The sequence below is a fragment of the Megalobrama amblycephala genome, linkage group LG12, assembly GCF_018812025.1.
Source record: "Megalobrama amblycephala isolate DHTTF-2021 linkage group LG12, ASM1881202v1, whole genome shotgun sequence".
NCBI lineage: Eukaryota > Metazoa > Chordata > Actinopteri > Cypriniformes > Xenocyprididae > Megalobrama > Megalobrama amblycephala.
This window is the reverse complement of record NC_063055.1, coordinates 33,937,454-33,958,390: the sequence shown is the minus strand read 5'-3', so window position 1 is coordinate 33,958,390 and position 20,937 is coordinate 33,937,454. Positions and strand designations below refer to the sequence as shown.

Sequence of the window (20,937 nt, the reverse complement as noted above, 5' to 3'; positions counted from 1 at the left end):
AAAAACAAAAAAATGTGCGGTTTTCTCATTTTTCTGATTTCAATATCAAATCAAAACATGAATGAACAGAAGATACCCTGATTGTACTGCAGTCCAAATTCAAAATATTGTTTGGCCCACCCCCTCGTTCAAAGACACTTTTACAGCATATGGTTGCCAGCAACAATAGGGAGTGCAATTGACAATGAAAGCTGAGGAGACTTCCACACTGTAAGCTGATGAGTTGATTTATCTGTTTTGATATGCTGTTGTTCATAAAGATACTTAGATGGATTCAGAGGCTTTTTAGTAGAGATGCACCGATTGCAATTTTCTTGGCCGATTCTGATTTTTTGTTAGTTTGATCGGCCGATACATATTTTTTGCCGATTCCGATTTTCTTTCTAAGAACTATAAATGACAACATATACAAACAAAAATCTACTTTTCTTCAATGCAGAGTTTTATTTTCATTAAAAAAAAAAAGTAAAAGTCAGTAATAAAATATAAACAGCTCAAATAAATGCAATAGAATAAAGAGAGCTATGAAACTAAGTTTTTCTGGTTAACTGGGTTTTTATTCAGGTAAGAAATACTACAGAAATTAAAGTAATCAAATGTAAAATAACACATTGTGTTATTTTGCATTGGTTACCTTAATTTCTGTAGTCTTTATTGCAAATAATTCTTACCATTAAAGTTATAAAACGTATTCAGTCAAGAGCAAAAAGTGATTTTCTTTGTCTTTTGTTCTTTGATTAACATGACAGACAGCAGCAGGAATATTGGACTGCTGTCCCTTTAAGAGTTTATGAATGGTGTTCAACGGACCCAATAATGTTACACACGACATGGGTTTACTTTCTTAGCTATAATGATGAGTGAGTGAGTAACGAGAGTGTTTATCTGTGTACTCGCCAAGATTGCCTGTGCCGCTCGTTTTTACATACTTTTGTATGTATTTGACAGTTTAAGCGCAGGAAGGCGCTTATGGTACTTGTGACTCTGTTTGATTTCTGTCTCTGTTTATCTAATATAGATCAGTAGTGCGCGCGCTTTCGGTGTGAGCGCGAGACCTTATGGCGGCATTTTAATGCCATTAATGACCGAGCGCACAATTGATGCTTGCGCGCAGTAAATCACTTCCGCGAGAGGATAACAGATCTGCACGCGAGGAAACGGGAGCCCGCAAGCTCATTTTAAACCCGCGCGCGCGCATGACATCTCCTCTGCGCGCAGATCAAGCCCTCGCGTGCTCGGACAAGATTCGCAGCACGCGCGTCATCATTCCCCACACTCGCGCTCAATCTTCTATTTCGCTCGCGCGAACACTTTTGATTTTTGTCAGTCGTGGGGCGGGACTTTACTTATTTCAGTGTAAGCTCAAATGTCATTGGTCAATTCAGTTTTTTCCAGAAGTCTGTTTTGATTGGACGTCTGTTGTAAAACGATTAGACATGGCTTCATCAATGGACCAGATGCAAGTGAGTTAAACTTTATTTATTAACTGATTGATTGCATTATTATTATTATAATATGGCCTACCATATACATTAACTTGATTTATTATTATTTTTATGGAGCTGTAGCTGCTGGGGAAATAAGAGAACACATATTATATTTGCTGTAGTTCACCGCTACATTACCACTATACTTCCACTAAACAGTATCTGTTTACCCAGCCAAAATTATATCAGTTCTGAGAACTACAGAAATGTCAAAAGTGTCAATTAAATAGTTGTAACTATGATTCTAAATCCAGAATTGCTTCATGTGGCTTTGGATGAAAGATACATCACTTGTTCAATCAGCAAGAGTTGTTGTGTAAGCTTTTTGTTATCATTCTTTGTCAGTTTAATATATTATCAGGTTAATATATTTTCCATTAAATACAGTATAAAATGGTTTCAGCATTTCACTCTGTTGAAAGGTTGCAGTTAAAGTTAAGATACAGTACACAGTATGAATGATCATACCCCCGAAACCCAATTTAGAAATCTTTATATCTAAGACATATTTCGTTTTTTTTGTTGTTGTTTTTGTATACTATCATGGGTAAACAGATACTGTTTAGTGGAAGTATAATGATAATGTAGCGGTGAACTACTATGTGTTCTCATTTTTCCCCAGCAGCTACAGCTCCATAAAAATAATAAATCAAGTTAATATAGTATCTAATAAGGACATATAATAATAATAATGCAGTCAATCAGTCAATAAATAAAGTTTAACTCACTTGCATAATACTAGTAAATACTATAGTGTTTTGGACCATACTATAGTAAAGTGTAGTATACTGTATACATTATACTATTTACAACACTTTGTTAATGAATGCTTCAGTATACAGTGTATTAACTATGATGAACTGATAAACTGTAATAAATACTGTATAGGCTACTTTAGTTTTTACTACAGTAAACTCTAGTGTATATTGTAGTAATATACCCTATAGTTGTAGAAAACTATAGTATTTGGGTAATTTGTTTATATTACCCTCAACAACTATCGAATTACCACAGCAAATAAAAGTACTATACTATACTATGGTTCAAAAACACTATAGTATTTACTATAAATTACTATAGTATTTTTTTCATCTGGTCCAAGCCATGTCTAATCATTTTACAACAGGCGTCCAATCAAAACAGACTTCTGGAAAAACTGAATTGACCAATGACATTTAAGGTTACACTGAAATAAGTAAAGTCCCGCCCCACGACTGACAAAAATCAAAAGTGTTCGCGTGAGCGAAATAGAAGATTGAGCGCAAGTGTGGGGAATGATGACGCGCGTGCTGCGAATCTTGTCCGAGCACGCGAGGGCTTGATCTGCGCGCAGAGGAGATGTCATGCGCGCGCGCGGGTTTAAAATGAGCTTGCGGGCTCCCGTTTCCTCGCGTGCAGATCATAGACAGTAAAAGAAATGGACACAGCGACCCCATTGGAACTCAATTGAGACAAGTGAAGCCCATTTTTAGCGATTTTTAGCACTTCCGTTTCTGACGCGCAGACTCAAACTAAGCTTGATGACGTCAGCAACCTGTCTGACAGATGTAAATCTTCTAGTAGCTGTGCGTGCAAACTGCCATCGTTAATCTTGCAGAGACGGCGAGCTTGAGCGGTGAGTTCTTTGGCGTGAGTGAGCAGGAGTAAGTATTCTGATTAATTAGTTTGTATAGTATTTTAAAATGTAACGCCAGTACGCCATATTAAGTTAATGCATACTATTGCCTGCGAGCTTCTCCTCCTGTCTGTACGGTAATTTCTCTACTGTGCGACAGAGAGTCGAGTGGTTATGACGCAATCGTTAGCCTATTTTTACAAAAACTGTTTCTACGGGGCCATAATGTAACATAAAAGGTAATGGAGCCCTTTATACATTGTCGTGTATCTTTAGAAATAAATAATGGACAAATGGAGTCTTTAAATGCCTCAGATGTAAAGTTATTAGCTGTCAAAGTGACGCCAAAATGAATGGGAGTCAATGGGATGCTAATGCAAGTGAAGTTCTGCTACAAGATGGCGGCACGCGGCCGACTTCAACTTCCGGTCGACTTCCTTGGGCACTGGTGCAGATCTGTTATCCTCTCGCGGAAGTGATTTACTGCGCGCGCAAGCATCAATTGTGCGCTCGGTCATTAATGGCATTAAAATGCCGCCATAAGACCTGCGGGAATGACTAAAATGTATGCGCAATACAAGCACTACTTAACCGGAGCGAATGAGACGAGTGAGAGAAAGGAGGCGCCCGCGCCGGTGTGTCACTTCGCCGTGACAGAGAAGAGAGCGGGAACCAGTGTTGCCAGATTGGAAATGTCCGATTATCGTACCAGAAGCTCAAAATGATCGTATTTGGAAGAAAATTATCGTGCATGACTTTTTAGTATAGGTAAATGAACTAAATTAATAACTAATTTTTATAACGGAAATAATTAATACTGAACTAAGTAAAACTGGACAATCACACTATTTTAGCTGCTGTACAACCAAAATTATGTTCCCTCTATCTCTGTAAAGCTATACTTTGACACACTCTGCATTGTAAAAAAGCGCTGTATAAATAAATAAAGGTGACATGACGAGTCAAACGTATAGAATACAGCTATTTATCTATAGACCAACTTTTTGACATGACCTGCAAATTACCACAATACATAAATAATTAGCCGTACCTTAGTGAGAAACAACTGACCTAAGCGCCGCGGCAGGAACGTTAACTTGTGCTCCTGAGCAGGCACGTGCACACATAGACAAAAAAGGGGCTTGAGCACCTGCCCCTAGTGATGTCCAAATGAAGCAACGAATCAGTATTGAACCACTTCATCAATTGTTTTGAAAATGGGTTCATTCATTCAAAGCTTCGTTTCAGTGACATCTAGTGGCGAAATTGTAGATAGCAATATAATGTCTGTATAAGTGTAACTAGGGTTTGTGTGAATGATGTAAATAAACCAGCCACAAAATAAATAAGCCAGGTGCAGTAGGATAACCAAGGTATAATAAAGCACCTTATTAGGACTGATCAGATAAAAATGTTCCCACATTGGAGAACAGGTTCTCTTCCTAGCTGGCTCCATGATGATGATCAAACAATGCAGTGATAATAACAACTATGCAAACTCCTAATACAACAAACCCACATCTTGTGCATCATTTTGGGTGTCTATATAGTCCTATTACGCACCTAAAAAGCTGCTGAAGCGTGCGCGCAGCAAAGTCTCGCGTCATGAAGCCTCTCGCGATGCGAAGCAGTATCGACTGGTCTGAACCACTCACGTGATTCACTTAGAGAACTGAAGCAGTTGCTGCTTCGGACGTCATCGGTCACGTGTGTTTTTCCGCACCAAAGCAAGCTCCGAAGCAGTAGTTCAAGAAAAATGCTGCTCCGAGTTCGAAGCTTGTGTCGGAGCATCGGTGTCAGACGGTCATCACTACCTGCCCCTTTTCTTCCTCGAGAGAAAGTGCCCTTTTTTCTGGGGTGCTTTTTTTTTTTTTTTTAATAATAAATGAATATATATTCCTGTTTGCGCACAGCTTCACTGTCAAACAAATATATTTACTGAAAAAAAAAAAATATTATATCAGGTCGCTTTGTCGAGTTCAGATGCCCCGACACACCATTCATGCCCGAAAGTATGCACGCACGCACGCGCGCCACACCCCACCTCACCTCACCTCGAGTTTGCTGCTGGCTGTAAACTTGTAACAACTATTCCCGCGATAATGCAACTGCTGTCTGGCGATGAGAAACGAAAAAGAAAAAAGCCCTAGATGGATGCATCCCGTGCATTTATTTCAGGTAGGCTATGTTCGCAAACCTGAAAGTTTTGGCTATTTAAGGGTTATTTATACATTTAACGCTGCATTAATAGTTTGACCACCATCAACACATCTGCCTGATTTGATACTAATGAAATTTATGTCATATTATAATTTAAATTATTTTGAACCATGGTAAAGATGTCGTTGGGCTGTCAATGCCAGAAGAGGAGCATTCCATGGACGCACATCCACATTATTAGACAGTTTTCTAAGGATGCATGGTTTATTAAAACTATTTAAAAATCATAATACAGCATTAGCTACATAATGCTATTCTTAAATCTATGCTTACACAGGATAATACATCAATAAAAGTTTAAACCCTCACTCTGTCTTTGCATGTTTGATGTCCACATATTCTTGTTGAAGAAATAACAGTGGCTGTAGCATTTCTATCACAAAGAAGTGGCCGAATATTATCATTTAACTAATAATATATTTTTAATTATGGTGGTTGGCTTTGATCGTGGATTTGATCGTGCTGTGCTGTGTAACAACACAAATCAGCAGGCTTTTGGCGCCCTCTGCAGGCATTTCTTATAATATATAATGTATTAACAGTTCAGGGAAAAAAAAATTTTAGAAATAGAAATCTACAGATGCAAACAGACGGAGGGTAGTAGGCTTAAAACAAACTCCATCTAAATGTGTAGGGTTAGGGTTAAAAGTTTTCTTTCCATTAGAGTAAAAGACATGGAAGCAAAAATGGACCACAATCTTAAAATTGTCCACTTCATGAAAGAAATATTCCAATAAATAACACCAAAAAAATTTAAATGATTTATTGATTTGTGCAAAATAAACAAATTATTAGTGAAACTATGTCCTTCTCCTTGGTGCAGTCATTTATTCTATATAGCTACTTGAAAATAGTTGCTGTTGCCTTCTCTTGTGATAAACCTAGTGAATACTAAAGACCATGGTCTCTGTGTGAACTAATTATTTTGTAGAAATCTGTGGAGTATAAAACAATTGCGTGAGTGTAAGGGAAGTCAAAGTTGTCTTAATATATTTAAGGGTTCATTATTTTTTAAATAAACAATTATGAGAAGTGCCCTTTTTTCCACTTGAGCCCCTGCCCCCCAAAATGTCTGTGCATGTCCCTGCTCCTGAGAGAGTCATTCTCCACGATTATTGGCCGAGAAGACGTAACATGAGATGACATGCCTAACAAAGTTCACGTTCTCCTTACAATCATGACGTTGAGGATTCACACAGCTAGATCAATGAACCGATTATAACGACCATCATTTGAAGTGTCACAAAATACTGAAATTATCGTACATTATGGGATTTTTTTCATTATTGAGCGTACATCGTACAGAGGTCAAAATTATCGTACAAATACGATAATTATCGTACGTCTGGCAACACTGGCGGGAACGCACAGCTGACGTTATAGAGAATACGAACCAACGTCACGCCTCGTTGCATGCCGGGGCGGCTCCGCCATTTTGACAGGATCGCCCTCTATTACTCGTACTGAAATTAATACGGATTCTTGCTTACCTTTTGTTTTGTTTCTGCCATTAAGTGGAACGTTAACATTTTTAATGGTATCGTTTGCAGGGAATAGAAGCTATTTTATCGCATCGCATGATAATTTTATTTATTTTTATTTTTTTCACTGAAGTTTTGTAGAATTTCGTTTACAATGTTGATCTGTTTACCGTGTCGCACACTGGAAGCTCACCGCTGCTTCAGCCATCGTATGAATATCCAAATAAATCTATGTGATCAACACACTGAGAAAAGTCGATTCATTTATTTGTTGGAAACGTTTAAATGATGCTTAAACGAGCATATTGAGTAGGCCTACAACTTGTCATTGTAATTCCCCTTTTCCATGATCACAGATGAGGAGAATCAGAGATTATGGGTCAAATTCAGCGGACAGACGGACACGAACACACTGTATTTTTATATTTATTTTAACAAATGACAACCACACTAAGCAATTTCCTACCTTTATAAAACCGTTATGAAGAAAATGTATAAAATGCTTACATTTTAAGTAATACTGAAAGTTTATATTTTGGTCTCATCCGTTTTTCTGCATGTGCTTTATTTGGAAATAGAATTTGGTATCTTTAATATCAGTCTAAGTGCATTAAGCGTTTTCTTGAGAGGACATGAGAGGAAACCGTTTAAGATATAAACGTGTTGCGTTCATATTTTGGGCTCATTTGCATATCTCTATTTATTAAAGCATATCACAGTATGCTTTAATAAATATGTACAGAATTGTTTGTTTGTCACATGAAGTTTTTCCTGTTAAGCATTTGAATGTCCCAGTCAAGTTCTGCTTATTCACGAGCGCAGTGAGAGTCAGACTTGCAAAGGTAATGTTAATTATTAAACCAACCTAAATCAAAACGTTCAAAAACACTTAGCAATGTGATTCTTTTATTGAGTGATAAGCAGTGGGTTTAATCAGTGCAATTATGAAAAGATTTGCCATCCGGCGTCTTCTCGTCATCTCCTCGACCTGCTTCCCTTGGTGTTTTTACACAAAAAAAAAAAACGTTTTTCACTGTCTTGTTTTCTCTCAGAACGATGATCTGAGTTACTATCACAATTATCGATGCAGCATTAATGACATACAATGGTGACATTTTTCACAATCATGACAGAAAACAAATTACTGCACTAAACTCAATAACGGAAAGGCTGCACGATCCTGTCAAGATGGCGGATAAACAAAGAAGTTACCCAGAACTCAATGCGGCGTGACGTCAGATTCGTATAGAGGGTATGCACGTGACGTCACCATCGACCGTTACAACTGCGGTCACGCCCACTGAGTGGCAAAAGACTGAGCGGCAGCATTGGTTTTCAGCGTGAATGTCGCGAAAAACACACAAAACACATCCAAAACGGGAAAGAGCTTTGTGTCTAACTGTACAAATAGCTTTGACACAAACCCTGAGGTATATATTTAAAAACTGCAGAAAGCAACAGGGAAAAAAGCAAATGGATCACTGCAATTCACAGAAACAGCTGGACTCCAGCAGAGAAACATGGATTTGCAGTTATCATTTTGTGTCAAATTGTTGGATTTTGAGGTAAAATCATACCGTATATATTGTATTGTTATATATTATGTTGACATCTCATCAATTAAATATTTTCCATGGACAACATGGACAAAAACTATACTAAAAAACTATATATGTTTTAGGGCTGGACAATATGACGATATAACATTGATATAAGAGATTACGCGGATTTAAACCTACCTATATTGTAGTTATATAAAATATTCACTGGCAGATTTGCTTTATGTATCTCCTCGCCGTCTAAATCAGGCACATATAAATGTCAGGAAACACGATTCCTGGCTGCATGTTAATATCCATTGATTAGGTTTATTTGACAAATTGTAAGGAACACATTCAATTCCAACCTTTAGTGTAATTCATTAGTTTTACTCGTGTTTTCGCAGTTTCCCCTGTTAAATCCAGTACGCAGGAGATTCTTTTGCCACTCAGTCCAACTGAGGGAGCGCGCTTTCGGCGGGAAAGTGATGTCGATACATACCCTCTATTGCCTGATTCTCTGACCCAGTTTGTTTGCTGGTTTCCATGGCTGCAATACACAGTGTTTTCCGCCAACTGGCAACCTGTGATGTTGAAATACTATTGGATAAACTGCAGCACACCATTTTGCACAGCCCAAAACAAAAACAGACATTCCGACAAGGAACGCACATTTTCAAAGTAGAATATCTGGCTGTAACATTGTTTTTCTGAGAAACAAGTAGGTGAACATTGCATGTTTCCTAAATATCTGGAAACATATTAGGGTATTTTTATGCTTTATTAGAGTAAAAATCTTACATAGAGCCCCTTTAAATAAATGCTAAATTCTGTTACTATAAATAATATACAAAAATTATATTTTAATAGTTTTAATATTTTCAATTAACCCAGAAACTGTGTAAACATCAAATGGAAATGTGACAAAAATTTGACTAATCACTAGACATGCTTTGACATGAATGCATGCAACATTCATGCAAGTTATTATATCAATAATTGTGACAAGATATGAAATGATTTTCTCATTTTCTGACATCCTCCCATTTCTTGTTCTGCTTTCCCTTTCTCAAATTATTGATGCACCACTACTCCTTTTACTTTTATCCTCTCTTCCTTCTTGCAAACATGTAATAACTACAATGTGTGTGTGTTTCTGTGTGTACAGGTTTGGCTATAATTCTGAGGGCCAAATATCCTCACTTGTATAGTGAAATAATATGACAACCGACTTGTGAGGACATTTTACTAGTCTTTACTAGTTAAAAAGGCTTATAAATCAGTCAAAACAATGTCCTCACTAATATTCTGTGTGTGTGTGTGTGTGTGTGTGTGTGTGTGTGTGTGTGTGTGTGTGTGTGTGTGTGTCTGTGTACACATGGCATACCAGTTTTAAAACCTCAATTTTCAGGCTTGAGCCAAGCATAAAATAAATAAATAAATAATAAAATACAAATGTCTGGTAGGAGACATTTTAAAAGTATAAAATTAAGGTTAAGATTCAACTGTGTGTGTCAAATGTTCCCTGTTACGGCTTTTACATGGATTGTGCTGCTGATGTTCTTGTGTTTATGTAACTCATTCAGGTCAGTGAGTTGACTTCTTGTCATGCATGTATAAATGAGGTGGTGGTGGTTACAGCCAACCCTCTACATTGCAAGTAAATATGACTAAATTTTGTTCTGGGCTTCTAAATAATGTCTGTCATTAGCCACTGGCTAAAAAAATTATTTGATTTCACTCGCAAATGATTGTATTAGAGGATAAGAACACGTTTAGAACATATATTTTCACTGCGTATTTTATCCTATGACCACCTACACGAGCTGATTGAGTGTTAGTGATGGGTCGCTCAACAAAAAAAAAAAAAAGATTATTTTTTGTCCTCAAATGCAAAGAGAGAGAGAGAGTCACGCGTAGAATGACATGCTAAATTCCTTTTTTTTCTTTTTGGCAAAATAACAAAATTATTTTAGCCTTCAGCATAAAACAAAGTTTTTAAGACCAAGCAGAAGCCAATGCTGGCTATGCTTTTCAGAAGCTGGCATAATTAATGCACAAGCAGCAATCACATTGGCCAGTGCTCACCTGTCACCATCCATGTTTTGATTTCAGCCAGTCAGTTCAAATTAATGCAGATAATATGATTAAAATTCATAAACACAACAGATCTGACAGATCTTAGCATGTTGTATATTAACATTAGTAGCATTAGTAGCAATAGAATTTTGTTAGTATTATTAGTTTTTTTTTACAGAAACACTGAATTACCAATAGTTTCTCAAGCATTACAACTAGTCAACTAGTCAATAAGTTCTGTTCAATATGACCCATATGCATTCGTAAATTTTCGTTGATACATGGTTGCCATGTTTTAATTCTAATTACTACCGGACAAATCTGGGATTGAAAAACAAGATGCCAGCTTTCTAACTAAAATAGAACCTCACAAGTGACCGGTTTGAAATTCTTGTCATGGGAAGCAACTTCATTAAGGGTCACCCATACATGGCAAGCAGAGTCTAATGTTAGCATGTTTTTAAGACAGCACTAAACAGTTTTGTCAGAACTATTTAAAAACCATTTGAATAGAATTAATAAAGTGTAGTAATAATCATAAAAGATTTGTTAAATTTATTACCTCCATGTACAAAGCCATGCATCGTGCAGTCAGATGGGCCAATGAGGTGGATCAGACTTGACTGACTAAATGCAACAGTGTAAGGCTCTAAGGAAGAAGAGAAAAAGGAGAAAATAATATTATATGAGTATAATTTAATATAAAGATCTGCAAATAAAAGAAAAAATTATTTACCTGAGACATTAAATAGATACATACGTACATACTCCTGGATGTATTATTTAACATTAACAAAAAATTATACATACCTTTTGTCTGTCTATCTGTGCAGCATCAGAGCAAAATAACATAAAATGATGTCAAGATGAGACTCTATTCATAGAACTCTTAGTGATAGATCAAATGTCCAACAAGCAGAACAATCAAAATATCACCACCAAAAATATTAATCACGGTTAAGGAATTATGATGTTTGTTGGACATATAGTAATAACATGTTTTTGAATATACAGACCATGGTACTATGGTACCATTTAAGATACCATAGTAAATGTGTATTCCAATCATTCAATATTATGGTATCAAAATACCATGGTATTACCACCTGTTATGGTATTATTGTATCATGTTATTGCCAGTGCTTTTTGCAAGGTACATGTTTCACATCTGCTATATACTGACCCGGATGGGGTCAATCCATGTCTACACTAATACATCAAACACATGAGTTCAATAAGGGTAAGGATGTGTAATGACATGAAGGAGGAAGTGTTACCTGGAAGAGAGACAGACATGAGGATCTCACCATTCCTCTCTTTGGTCTCTAATCGCTCTAATTTCTGAGCCTCATATCTCTTTTTTCCTGCTTCTTCCTGCTCTGAGCTGGAGTACTGCAATGGACAAAAACAATAATTATTTGGCAAAACCTTTCACATTTGAGTAATGTCTGATTTGTACTTGAAAATATGTGAACAGTGACAATAATAAAAAAAAATATCTATAAATATTGAAATTTGAATTGGTACAAAATGCATGTTTTAATGTCACTCCTTGGAGAAGATACAATGGGTCTCATTTACTAATAATTGTGTGGATTATTTCGTATTTGTACGCACAGAACTTCTCACGAAAAATCTCTGCCTAATTCACAACACATGCGTATGCACATGAATTTTTCTTAAACTCATTCTAGTGAATTTGGAGTATTCTAAATGAGTGGCCGCATACACAAGGTTAGACATTTGCATAAAACACACCCAGACCATTTCCATTTAAGGGCTTTCAACACCACCTTTCCTTTACAGCCTTTCGTCCCTCTCTGCAGACGGATGAAATTAAATTGTAGGCCTATAATTTATTCATTTATTTAATAATTTTATAATACACTGCCGGGCCAAAAAAATAACTACTATGTACTTACATTTAAATTAATAATTTGATATAATGCGCTTATTGTGTACATACCTGTTTTTACATTGTACTTATATTTTAAAAACACCTGCATGTAATTACATCTGTAATTAATTTCTGTAATTACATTTATAATTACACTGTTGACCCATCCCTTACACCTTACCCCTACCCTTAAACCTACCCATACCACCAAAGCTTTCCCTAACCTTACCCGTATCCCACCTCGTTAGCAGCAAAAGTGTTTTGCAATTCAATATGAACCCAATAAGTACATTGTACTTATTTTTTCATGTAAGTACATAGTAATTAAGGCCACCTAATATAAAGTGGGACCAAAATTGCTGTTTGGATTTAAATAGGCAAATGCTTAAGAGTCTATGACCTGATCATTATTGCAGTGATTATGTTTCTAGCATGTTATATGGCAAGATCTTGACCAAAAATTGATGCACCTCTTGATGGAAATAACATCACAACATTTATTTGCATCAAGAGCTGCATCAATTTTTGGTCAAGATCGTGTAAGATGCAAGAGTTGAGCACTCTGTAAAGTCTACTCCAGCACATCCCAAAGACTTTCAATGAATTTAAAGTCTGGACTCTAGAGGAGCCAATTCATGTGTGAAAATGACGCTCCCTCCCAACCATACTTTCACAATTTGAGTCTGATGAATCTTGTCATCCTGGAATATGGCCATGATGTCTTCCCACATGGTTGTTTAAGAAATGATAAGATACACACACTTATTAGGGTTAGAAGCACTGTTGTCAATCATATAACATGCTAGAAACATAATTATCACTGCAATAATGATCCAATCATAGACACTTAAAGGATTAGTTCACTTTAAAATGAAAATTACCCCAAGCTTTACTCACCCTCAAGCCATCCTAGGTGTATATGACTGACTTCTTTCAGATGAACACAATCAAAGTTTTATTAATAAATACCCTGACGCATCTAAGCTTTATAATGGCAGTGAACAGTACGAGTATAAAGCTCAAGAAAGTGCATCCATCCAAAGCAAAACGTATTTCACACGGCTCCGGGGGGTCGGGGGGGAATAAAGGCCTTCTGAAGTGAACCGGTGTGTTTGTGTAAGTAAAATATCCATATTTAACAAGTTATAAAGTAAAATATCTAGCTTCTACCAGACCGCCTTCCGTATTCAACTTAAGAAGAAAGTGCAATGCCTCTCGCAGTTCAAAAAGCTTATGCTAATCTTACAACTTCCGTATTCAACTTACAAAAAAAGCTTAACTAACGCGATGTCCGTTACGCTTTCTTCCTAAGTTGAATATGGAAGGTGGTCAGGCGGAAGCTAGATATTTTACTTCATAACTTGTTAAATTGCTATATTTTTTGCTTACACAAATGCATCTCTTCGCTTCAGAAGGCCTTTATTAACCCCCCGGAGCTGTTTGGAGTATGTTTTGTTTTGGATGGATGCACTTTCTTGAGCTTTATACTCGTTGGACCTGTTCACTGCTATTATACTGCCAGCATATTTATTAATATAATTCCGATTGTGTTCATCAGAATGAAGAAAGTCATATACACCTAGGATGGCTTGAGTATGATTAAAGCTTGGGGTAATTTTAATTTTAAAGTGAACTAATCTTTTAAGCATTTGCGTATTTAAATCCAAACAGCGAATTTTAAGTATAAAATGTATATAATATAATATAATATAATATAATATAATATAATATAATATAATATAATATATATATATATAATTATAGTCGTGTTGATATGAAATAACAGGATTTAATGCGATTTTAAGGCTGCACAAAGTTTTTGCGTTCGGGGGTTTCAGTTTTTCATCTTTTTTTTTAAATTTAGAATACATTTTAGTACAAAAGTTTTTGGTGAATCATCATTTGTTCATGAAAACGTTTGTACACAGATCGACCCAATGAGACCCACTGTGTTCACTAATATATAGACTCTTACCTCAATAGGAGGAACTTCAATGATTTTGTCCACATTTTGAAGGGAGAGTGGGACATACCACAGTGTTGCCTTGTTGGTCACTTTTTTGGTACCTACAAAAAGCAAAAAAATAATATCTGCATAATCAGAAGTGAATATGAACTCAAAAATCTCTTCATATTCAGTGCATTTATCACATAAAGAGTAATGTAAAATAAAACAAAGAAATAGTAATGGCAAGCAGGGCTGTCACTAGAGAGACTAAAGATGGTGACAATTCTAGTGGCCCCCGGCTTTTAGGAGGTCCCCACAATAGTAATTGTAACAAGTTTGTTACATCTGAGGTTCTCCAAAAAGCACAGGAGCTGCTGAGAATTTTTTCTAAACGGTCATAAAAAGATACAGCTACAAAATATACTGGAAAATATTTTCAATCATCGGAAAAGACCATGTCTTCCAACAAACTCTAAGGAAACTGATACGTTGTGAATAAGTTTATGGTGTTGTCATGGAGACTTTAGCATCTCATAGTGAAGCTGGTTTGCTCTCTAAAGAGCAAGTGAGGCTATTTTGGGTAGGCTGTGTTTATTAGACAAGAGAGATATTTGCAAGAAGAAAACCATGCGCTTGAGCAGATAAGTACACAATTAAGGCCGTCACACAGAATGGCAAACCTTGAATTAATGAAACTATCAATGAGTGTGATAATGACACACCAAACATAAGGAAATTCTGGATTTAATTTGCATTCTGAGATTTTGAGATTTTGAAAGTTTTGTTTCCTTCAAAGCATGCTGTATAGAAAAAGTAATCCTCACATGTATGAAACAAATACTTTCAGTTGTAAGAAAACAGAATATGTTCTGTATGTATGTGTTCAGTGTGTAAACATGTATAAAAATGCAGTACACCAGTATTAGGGTATATTAATAGTAATTTTGTATATTAAGTAGAAAACCTGGAATCAAGGCTCCTACACATTTTCACCATTAAATTTCCAATCATATGTTTACAACTGATAAGGATTTTTTAAATCATTTTACAGAAACAGCACACACAAAGAGCAATTTCAAGTGTTTCAAGTGTCAACTTTTTTTACTATTTTACATTTCTTCTACTACCATTATTTTTTGTCCACCCAATCAGGCTTTGGCAGGGAATCCTCTCAAGTTAGTAAATTTCGAAATGATAGTAATACTAAGATTCATAATCATTTTGTTTTCTCAGTAATGCCTGGATGCTATAAAAACAATTCATAATCTTAGGCTGTTAGTGGCATGGGACCGTAGACACTGTCAATTTTGATATCCAATTTTGAAAAAAGTTGCAAGGTTGCAATACAATTAGACTAATAAATGAAAGCTGTTTCTTCTACATTTTATGAAAACAAAACAAATAATTTAAGACTGAACTGTACCAATTCAGCAGAAAGAGGAGGATTAATTCTGACAGACTGCTTTTGGGAATAGCATTTGCATTTTACACTCTGTTGAAGTCATCCAGACAAGCCGGTTGCTATGACAACCATGCAGGGATTCTGCCGCTACCATGGCGAGAGAATGGCTTTTCTAATTGGTTTCCACAGCAGCTTGTCTAATGGTTCTACACAGCAGGATATTTACATGTTCTCCACAAGCAAAGAATCATGGGCAAAAAATAGCTCCCTCAATGGACAGATGAAGTCAGATACCATAATACAAGTACTGTATATCATTTTCAATTTTGAATAATATTTTCTTACAGTAAAAGTGTAAAATGTAGATTTCCTATCAGCAACTCAACTGCTTTATACTCAGAAACATAAAAAAAAAAATATATCAATCCTCAGCTTCAGAGTAATGACTGTAGTAAATAATGTAGCTACCTACTGTAAAGTAGCTTATAGCTTAACATACTTCAAAGTAGCTTCCCCAACATGGATTAGGTTACACCATGAAAGTAATTTTTAAGGTATAGCTTTTTTAAGAACTGCATGCTTTCAGCTTTTACAGTGTACTGTAGATGGAACTAGTCAAACTCTGATCCTATATTTATCTGACAAATATTTCTCTTAGCAACAAACATTATTCCATCTAACAATTATTTGAAGAGTTGTGGTTTATATGTTGTTTTACACTGCTACTTCAACTTTATTTCATCTAATCACTAAACGTGCATTTCCTTTGTATGATAAATTCACAGACTGTGCTGACTTTAGATATCAGAAAAGTCTGCTGAGAGTAATCTAAATGTTTTTTTAGTGACTTACATCTACCAGAGTAGATTGGTCTTGATTACTATCTTAGATTTTCCATTACTGCCGGCCAACACTTTAATCACTGGTTTCAGTAAGGACCCAGTGGTCAGATACAAGAGAAAAGACATTGTGCAGTACAACTGTGTACAGAACCATGAGTGATTGCAGGTGTGCTGTACAATTTGTTTAGAGATGGAGTAGCTTTTAGAGATTTTGCCAACCCACATCCACCCATCTTTTGCAGTATACCCACCCACCTATTGAACTTTTCTCAAGTTTAATTTTGGATTTTAATCTACATGAAATATTGTGTAATTATCTGAGGACAGGTGGTTTATGTCTATTATACATTTGATTAAATGAGTTACACTTTATTTTACAGTGCCATAGAAACATTGTAATTACTTAAATAAAGTACTGAGTAATATTAATTAACTACATGTACTTACTATAAAGTTACAGTTAGGGTTAGTGTCACGATCACCATCAGTTCCTGTCAGTTCCCGGACTATATTTCCCACAATCCTCCCTGCCAGTCACATGTTCACTCTACACCAATCACCTGTTGCCACATACAGCTTAGCACACTACCTGGACTATAAATGACTCACATACACACCACCTGATTGCGAAGTCTTGTTTTCCCTGTGATACAATTCTGAGCGTACTAATATCCTGTCTGTCAGTCTGTTACCGTTCCTGCCTGTTACCTGTTTACGATCCTGTGCTGCCTACCCCTGACCTGTGCTTTGTATACCGACCTGTGAGTGATATCTGCCTGTCCTGATCTTAGCCTGTATCCTGACTACGACTCTGCCTGTCCTTTGCTGTTCCTGTTTTGACCCTGCCTGTACGACCACGCTCACTTTTAATAAAAGCTTTGCATTTGGATCCCTGCCTGAGTCCAGCTTTGTTACAGTTAGTTACTTGTAATTATGCATAATTTACTGTTTTATTACTATAGTAAGTACATGTAGTAACGTGTAACTATGGCACTGTAAAATAAAGTGTTACCGAGTTGATAAACAGGTATGTTCTGTATCGGTTTTCCTATGTGTATGTGAATTATTTATTTATTTATATATATAGACTGGGATATTATCACACTTTTTACTTCAATTAATAATTCCTTTGGGTTGGTTTATTAAGTAAATTTCTGCATTGGTACTTTGGCACAAGTGCTGACAATAAAAAGCTATATCATATTTCAAAGAAAATAGGAATAATTATGAAATTACACAAGATGTACTTCAGTCCTAAGTACATCTTGTTTTTTAAGTGGTTAAAAACACTCTTCAGTTCAACTGATTGCATTTAATATAAATGTAAACTACATTGTTTATATATTACATCTATGATAAGTATTCTTTTTAAAAGTATGCTGAAGTGTACGTTTTTAAAGGGATATGTAGTTTTACTATGTTAAAAAATGTCAATTTAAATTTACATTAGTCTAATTACTGTTTGATTGTTCATTAGACAAATTTGTAGTTAAAAATACATATCTGCAAGAGTCATCTAATAAAACACAAAATAAGTAATGGTTATTGTTTAGCATGTTGCTAACCCAAAGTGTATGTTTAAAAGTGTATGTGTGTGGTTTATATAGATACACAGGGGACATAATTGTCTCCAGAAGTAAGCTAAATCTGGCAAAACCTTCCACATCCAGGAACATTGTCATTTGGAAATCCAATTCATAACTGCATAATTTCTTTTTTAATTATAAAAACAAAAGGATAGGGGGTCTTTTAGGGGTATGGTTTGTGTTGGAATTAAAAGCATTTATAATTAGCTTCATTTATAATTAAAAGTGGGAGAATATAAAACATCCAGTTTATAATCAAAGTCTATGGTATGTCCTTACTTAGATAAGTAGCTAAGTAAACGTGTGTTTGTTTAACAGAGAGTGATAGACTGAGAGCAAATGTGTTCATTTTAATGTGGTTTTGCATTTGTATGAACACGTGTGTAAACGGCAGTGTAGATGGCTGCCCTGCCGATGCAATCATCACGGCCCCTGCGTTCAGAGTCAGGAGACCCCTAAGGAGTGTGAGCAAGACGAGGCTGACAAGATTGGCCCTGACTGTCTGTGTGTGTGTTTAACCCGAGAGAAGAATCACGTGATGGCCTGGCCTGAGATCACACATGTATGTAAACAGACACAAACGCATACCCAGCCTTTAAATGTGTGTCAGACCAGGAAACAAAGGTTTATGGAAAGATTTTTTGCCAAAACCTTGCCTCTTTGCTGATTGTTGATGCTATGTAAAGGATGTGTAATGCTCACGAAAATGTATGATACATGTATGGAAAAAACACTGTCTATTTTGCAAAAAGAGAACAAGATGTTACACTGAGGGCTAGAATTAAACTGTTGACACCAGCTATGATGATAGTTACTGTTGCTATTATGCACTTAGGTGGGAGCAGTTTATTATTAACCATGTTAATGAAGCCAGCCAATAATAGCGCAAAGAGTATATGAATGAGGGCATAAAGGAGCAGTGATTTCCAGGCCACGGTTCATTTACATTCTTGGATGCATGCATGCATATTTATTGAAAAGCAATACAACTTCCATATGTTTTTGTCTGACTATACATGCAGGTACTGCTTTCGGTGGGAAAAGGGCAAAGGTTTTGCTCTATGTTCTGTTTAAATTCTAGAGGAAGACACTGCATTTGCAGAGTAGACCGCTTTCCTAAGCAGGTATCGCTCTGCAACTGCCGCCTGTGTTGGTGACGCGTGACATTAACTTAACATGACAGAAGCACATAAAGTATGCCCCCATTCCACTCGGTTCCCTGCGGCTCAGCACGAGCCTTTAAAGGGGCAGCGCTGAGACAGTCTGAGACCACTTGACAGAGCCGCCTTAACACAACACGCCAAGGACAATGACTGGTTAACATGTACAGTGGTTGAAAATTAAACATTGATTGTGTGGACTGGATAAATTCTGGAATAATTACATTGGATAAATTAATTAGAATAAAAGGCATTGTTTGTCAAGGAATTAAAAAGATTTAATGTAACAGTCATTTAAAGGCACAATATATTTTCACCACTAGAGGTCGCTTATTCAAAAAAAAGGAGTAGCTTGATGATGCTGTGAATGAGTGTGGGTTCATGGGATATGTCATCTTCACCTCCATAGCCATTGGAAAGGAATCTGACAGAATCAGGCAGAAATCATGTTCATGGATGAGCTAATGTATTAAAATTTTATTAACATTACTGTGGTATGAAGCAGGGCAGACTGAGAGCCGTGGGAGCGGAACAAGTCCATCTGAGTCCACTTTTCATTGCATATGTGGGGTAACACAGTGCTTAAAGCAATCATAATAAATACATTTGAGTGTTTTGAAAGTTATGTTAACATTACTCTGTGCGTTTGCTCGGTGGCTGGTATGAGAGACTTGTTGCACATTGCAGTAATCTAGATCAATATTAGAATATCATATTAATAAAAACTTGATGACTTGTGTAGCTAAATGACATGCAATTAATTTTAAAATATACTGTATGGTGGAGAAAGCTCTCTCTGATTATGCTATGATAGCCACCTGACAAAATAGCGTTGTCACTGAGGCATAGTAAAACATGGTACTAACGGTAAATCAAGAAAACAAGTGATTCAAACAATCAGACTAACCGTGCTGCGCTAAATAACAATGATTAGTTATCTATCGATAAAAGTTGCTCACCTGTCTAATAAAACATATAATATATTAAAGCATCTTTAGTGTGTTCATGGTTTCCATGGTTTCTAAGAAAGTAAAACTGAAAATCGAGGGTAAAGCGGATATGAAGTCATTGACAAGCGACGAAATGACATGGTCCGTGTCCTGGTTAGAATTGCTGATTTCTCTGGATTTAAAGGGTTAGTTCACCCAGAAATAAAAATTCTGTCATTAATTACTCACTCTCATGTCATTCCACACCCGTAAGACCTTCATTCATCTTCAGAACACAAATTTAGATGTTTTTTATACAATCCGATGGCTCAGTGAGGCCTGCATTGACAGCAAGTTAATTTACACATTCAAATGCCCAGAAAGGTACTAAAGATATATTTAAAACAGTTCATGTGACTACAGTGGTTCAACCTTAATGTCATGAAGCGACAAGAATACTTTTTGTGCGCCAAAAAAACTAAATAACAACTTTATTTAACAATATCTAGTGATGGGCAATTTCAAAACTCTGCTTCGTGAAGCTTCAAAGCTTTACAAATCTTTTGTTTCAAATCAGTGGTTCAGAGCACCAAAGATACGTGATTTCAGTAAAGGAGGCTTCGTTACATCATAAGTGTTTCGAAATTTCAATGGTTGACATGACTTTGGCAGTTTGATACGCACTCCGAACCACTGACTCGAAACAAAAGATTCATGAAGCTTCAAAGCTTCATGAAGAAGTGTTTTGAAACC

At 36.2% G+C, this 20,937-nt stretch overlaps 1 protein-coding gene across 12 annotated transcripts in view; it reads right to left on the bottom strand.

Annotated features, from left to right (window-relative positions):
• Positions 1-20,937, bottom strand: part of acot7 (acyl-CoA thioesterase 7) — a 132,663-nt gene that overhangs the window by 98,789 nt on the left and 12,937 nt on the right. For 6 of the 12 annotated variants that reach the window (XM_048210787.1, XM_048210791.1, XM_048210784.1 and 3 more), the window contains 4 exons: positions 14,293-14,384; positions 11,698-11,812; positions 11,231-11,245; positions 10,983-11,069 (listed from right to left, as the gene is read on the bottom strand). In XM_048210787.1, the coding sequence (XP_048066744.1) occupies positions 10,983-11,069; positions 11,231-11,245; positions 11,698-11,812; positions 14,293-14,384 (309 nt within the window). Of the gene's footprint in view, positions 1-8,683; positions 8,926-10,982; positions 11,070-11,230; positions 11,246-11,697; positions 11,813-14,292; positions 14,385-20,937 lie in introns of those variants that run through there. The other 6 variants (XM_048210792.1, XM_048210785.1, XM_048210790.1 and 3 more) reach the window with 3 other exon arrangements.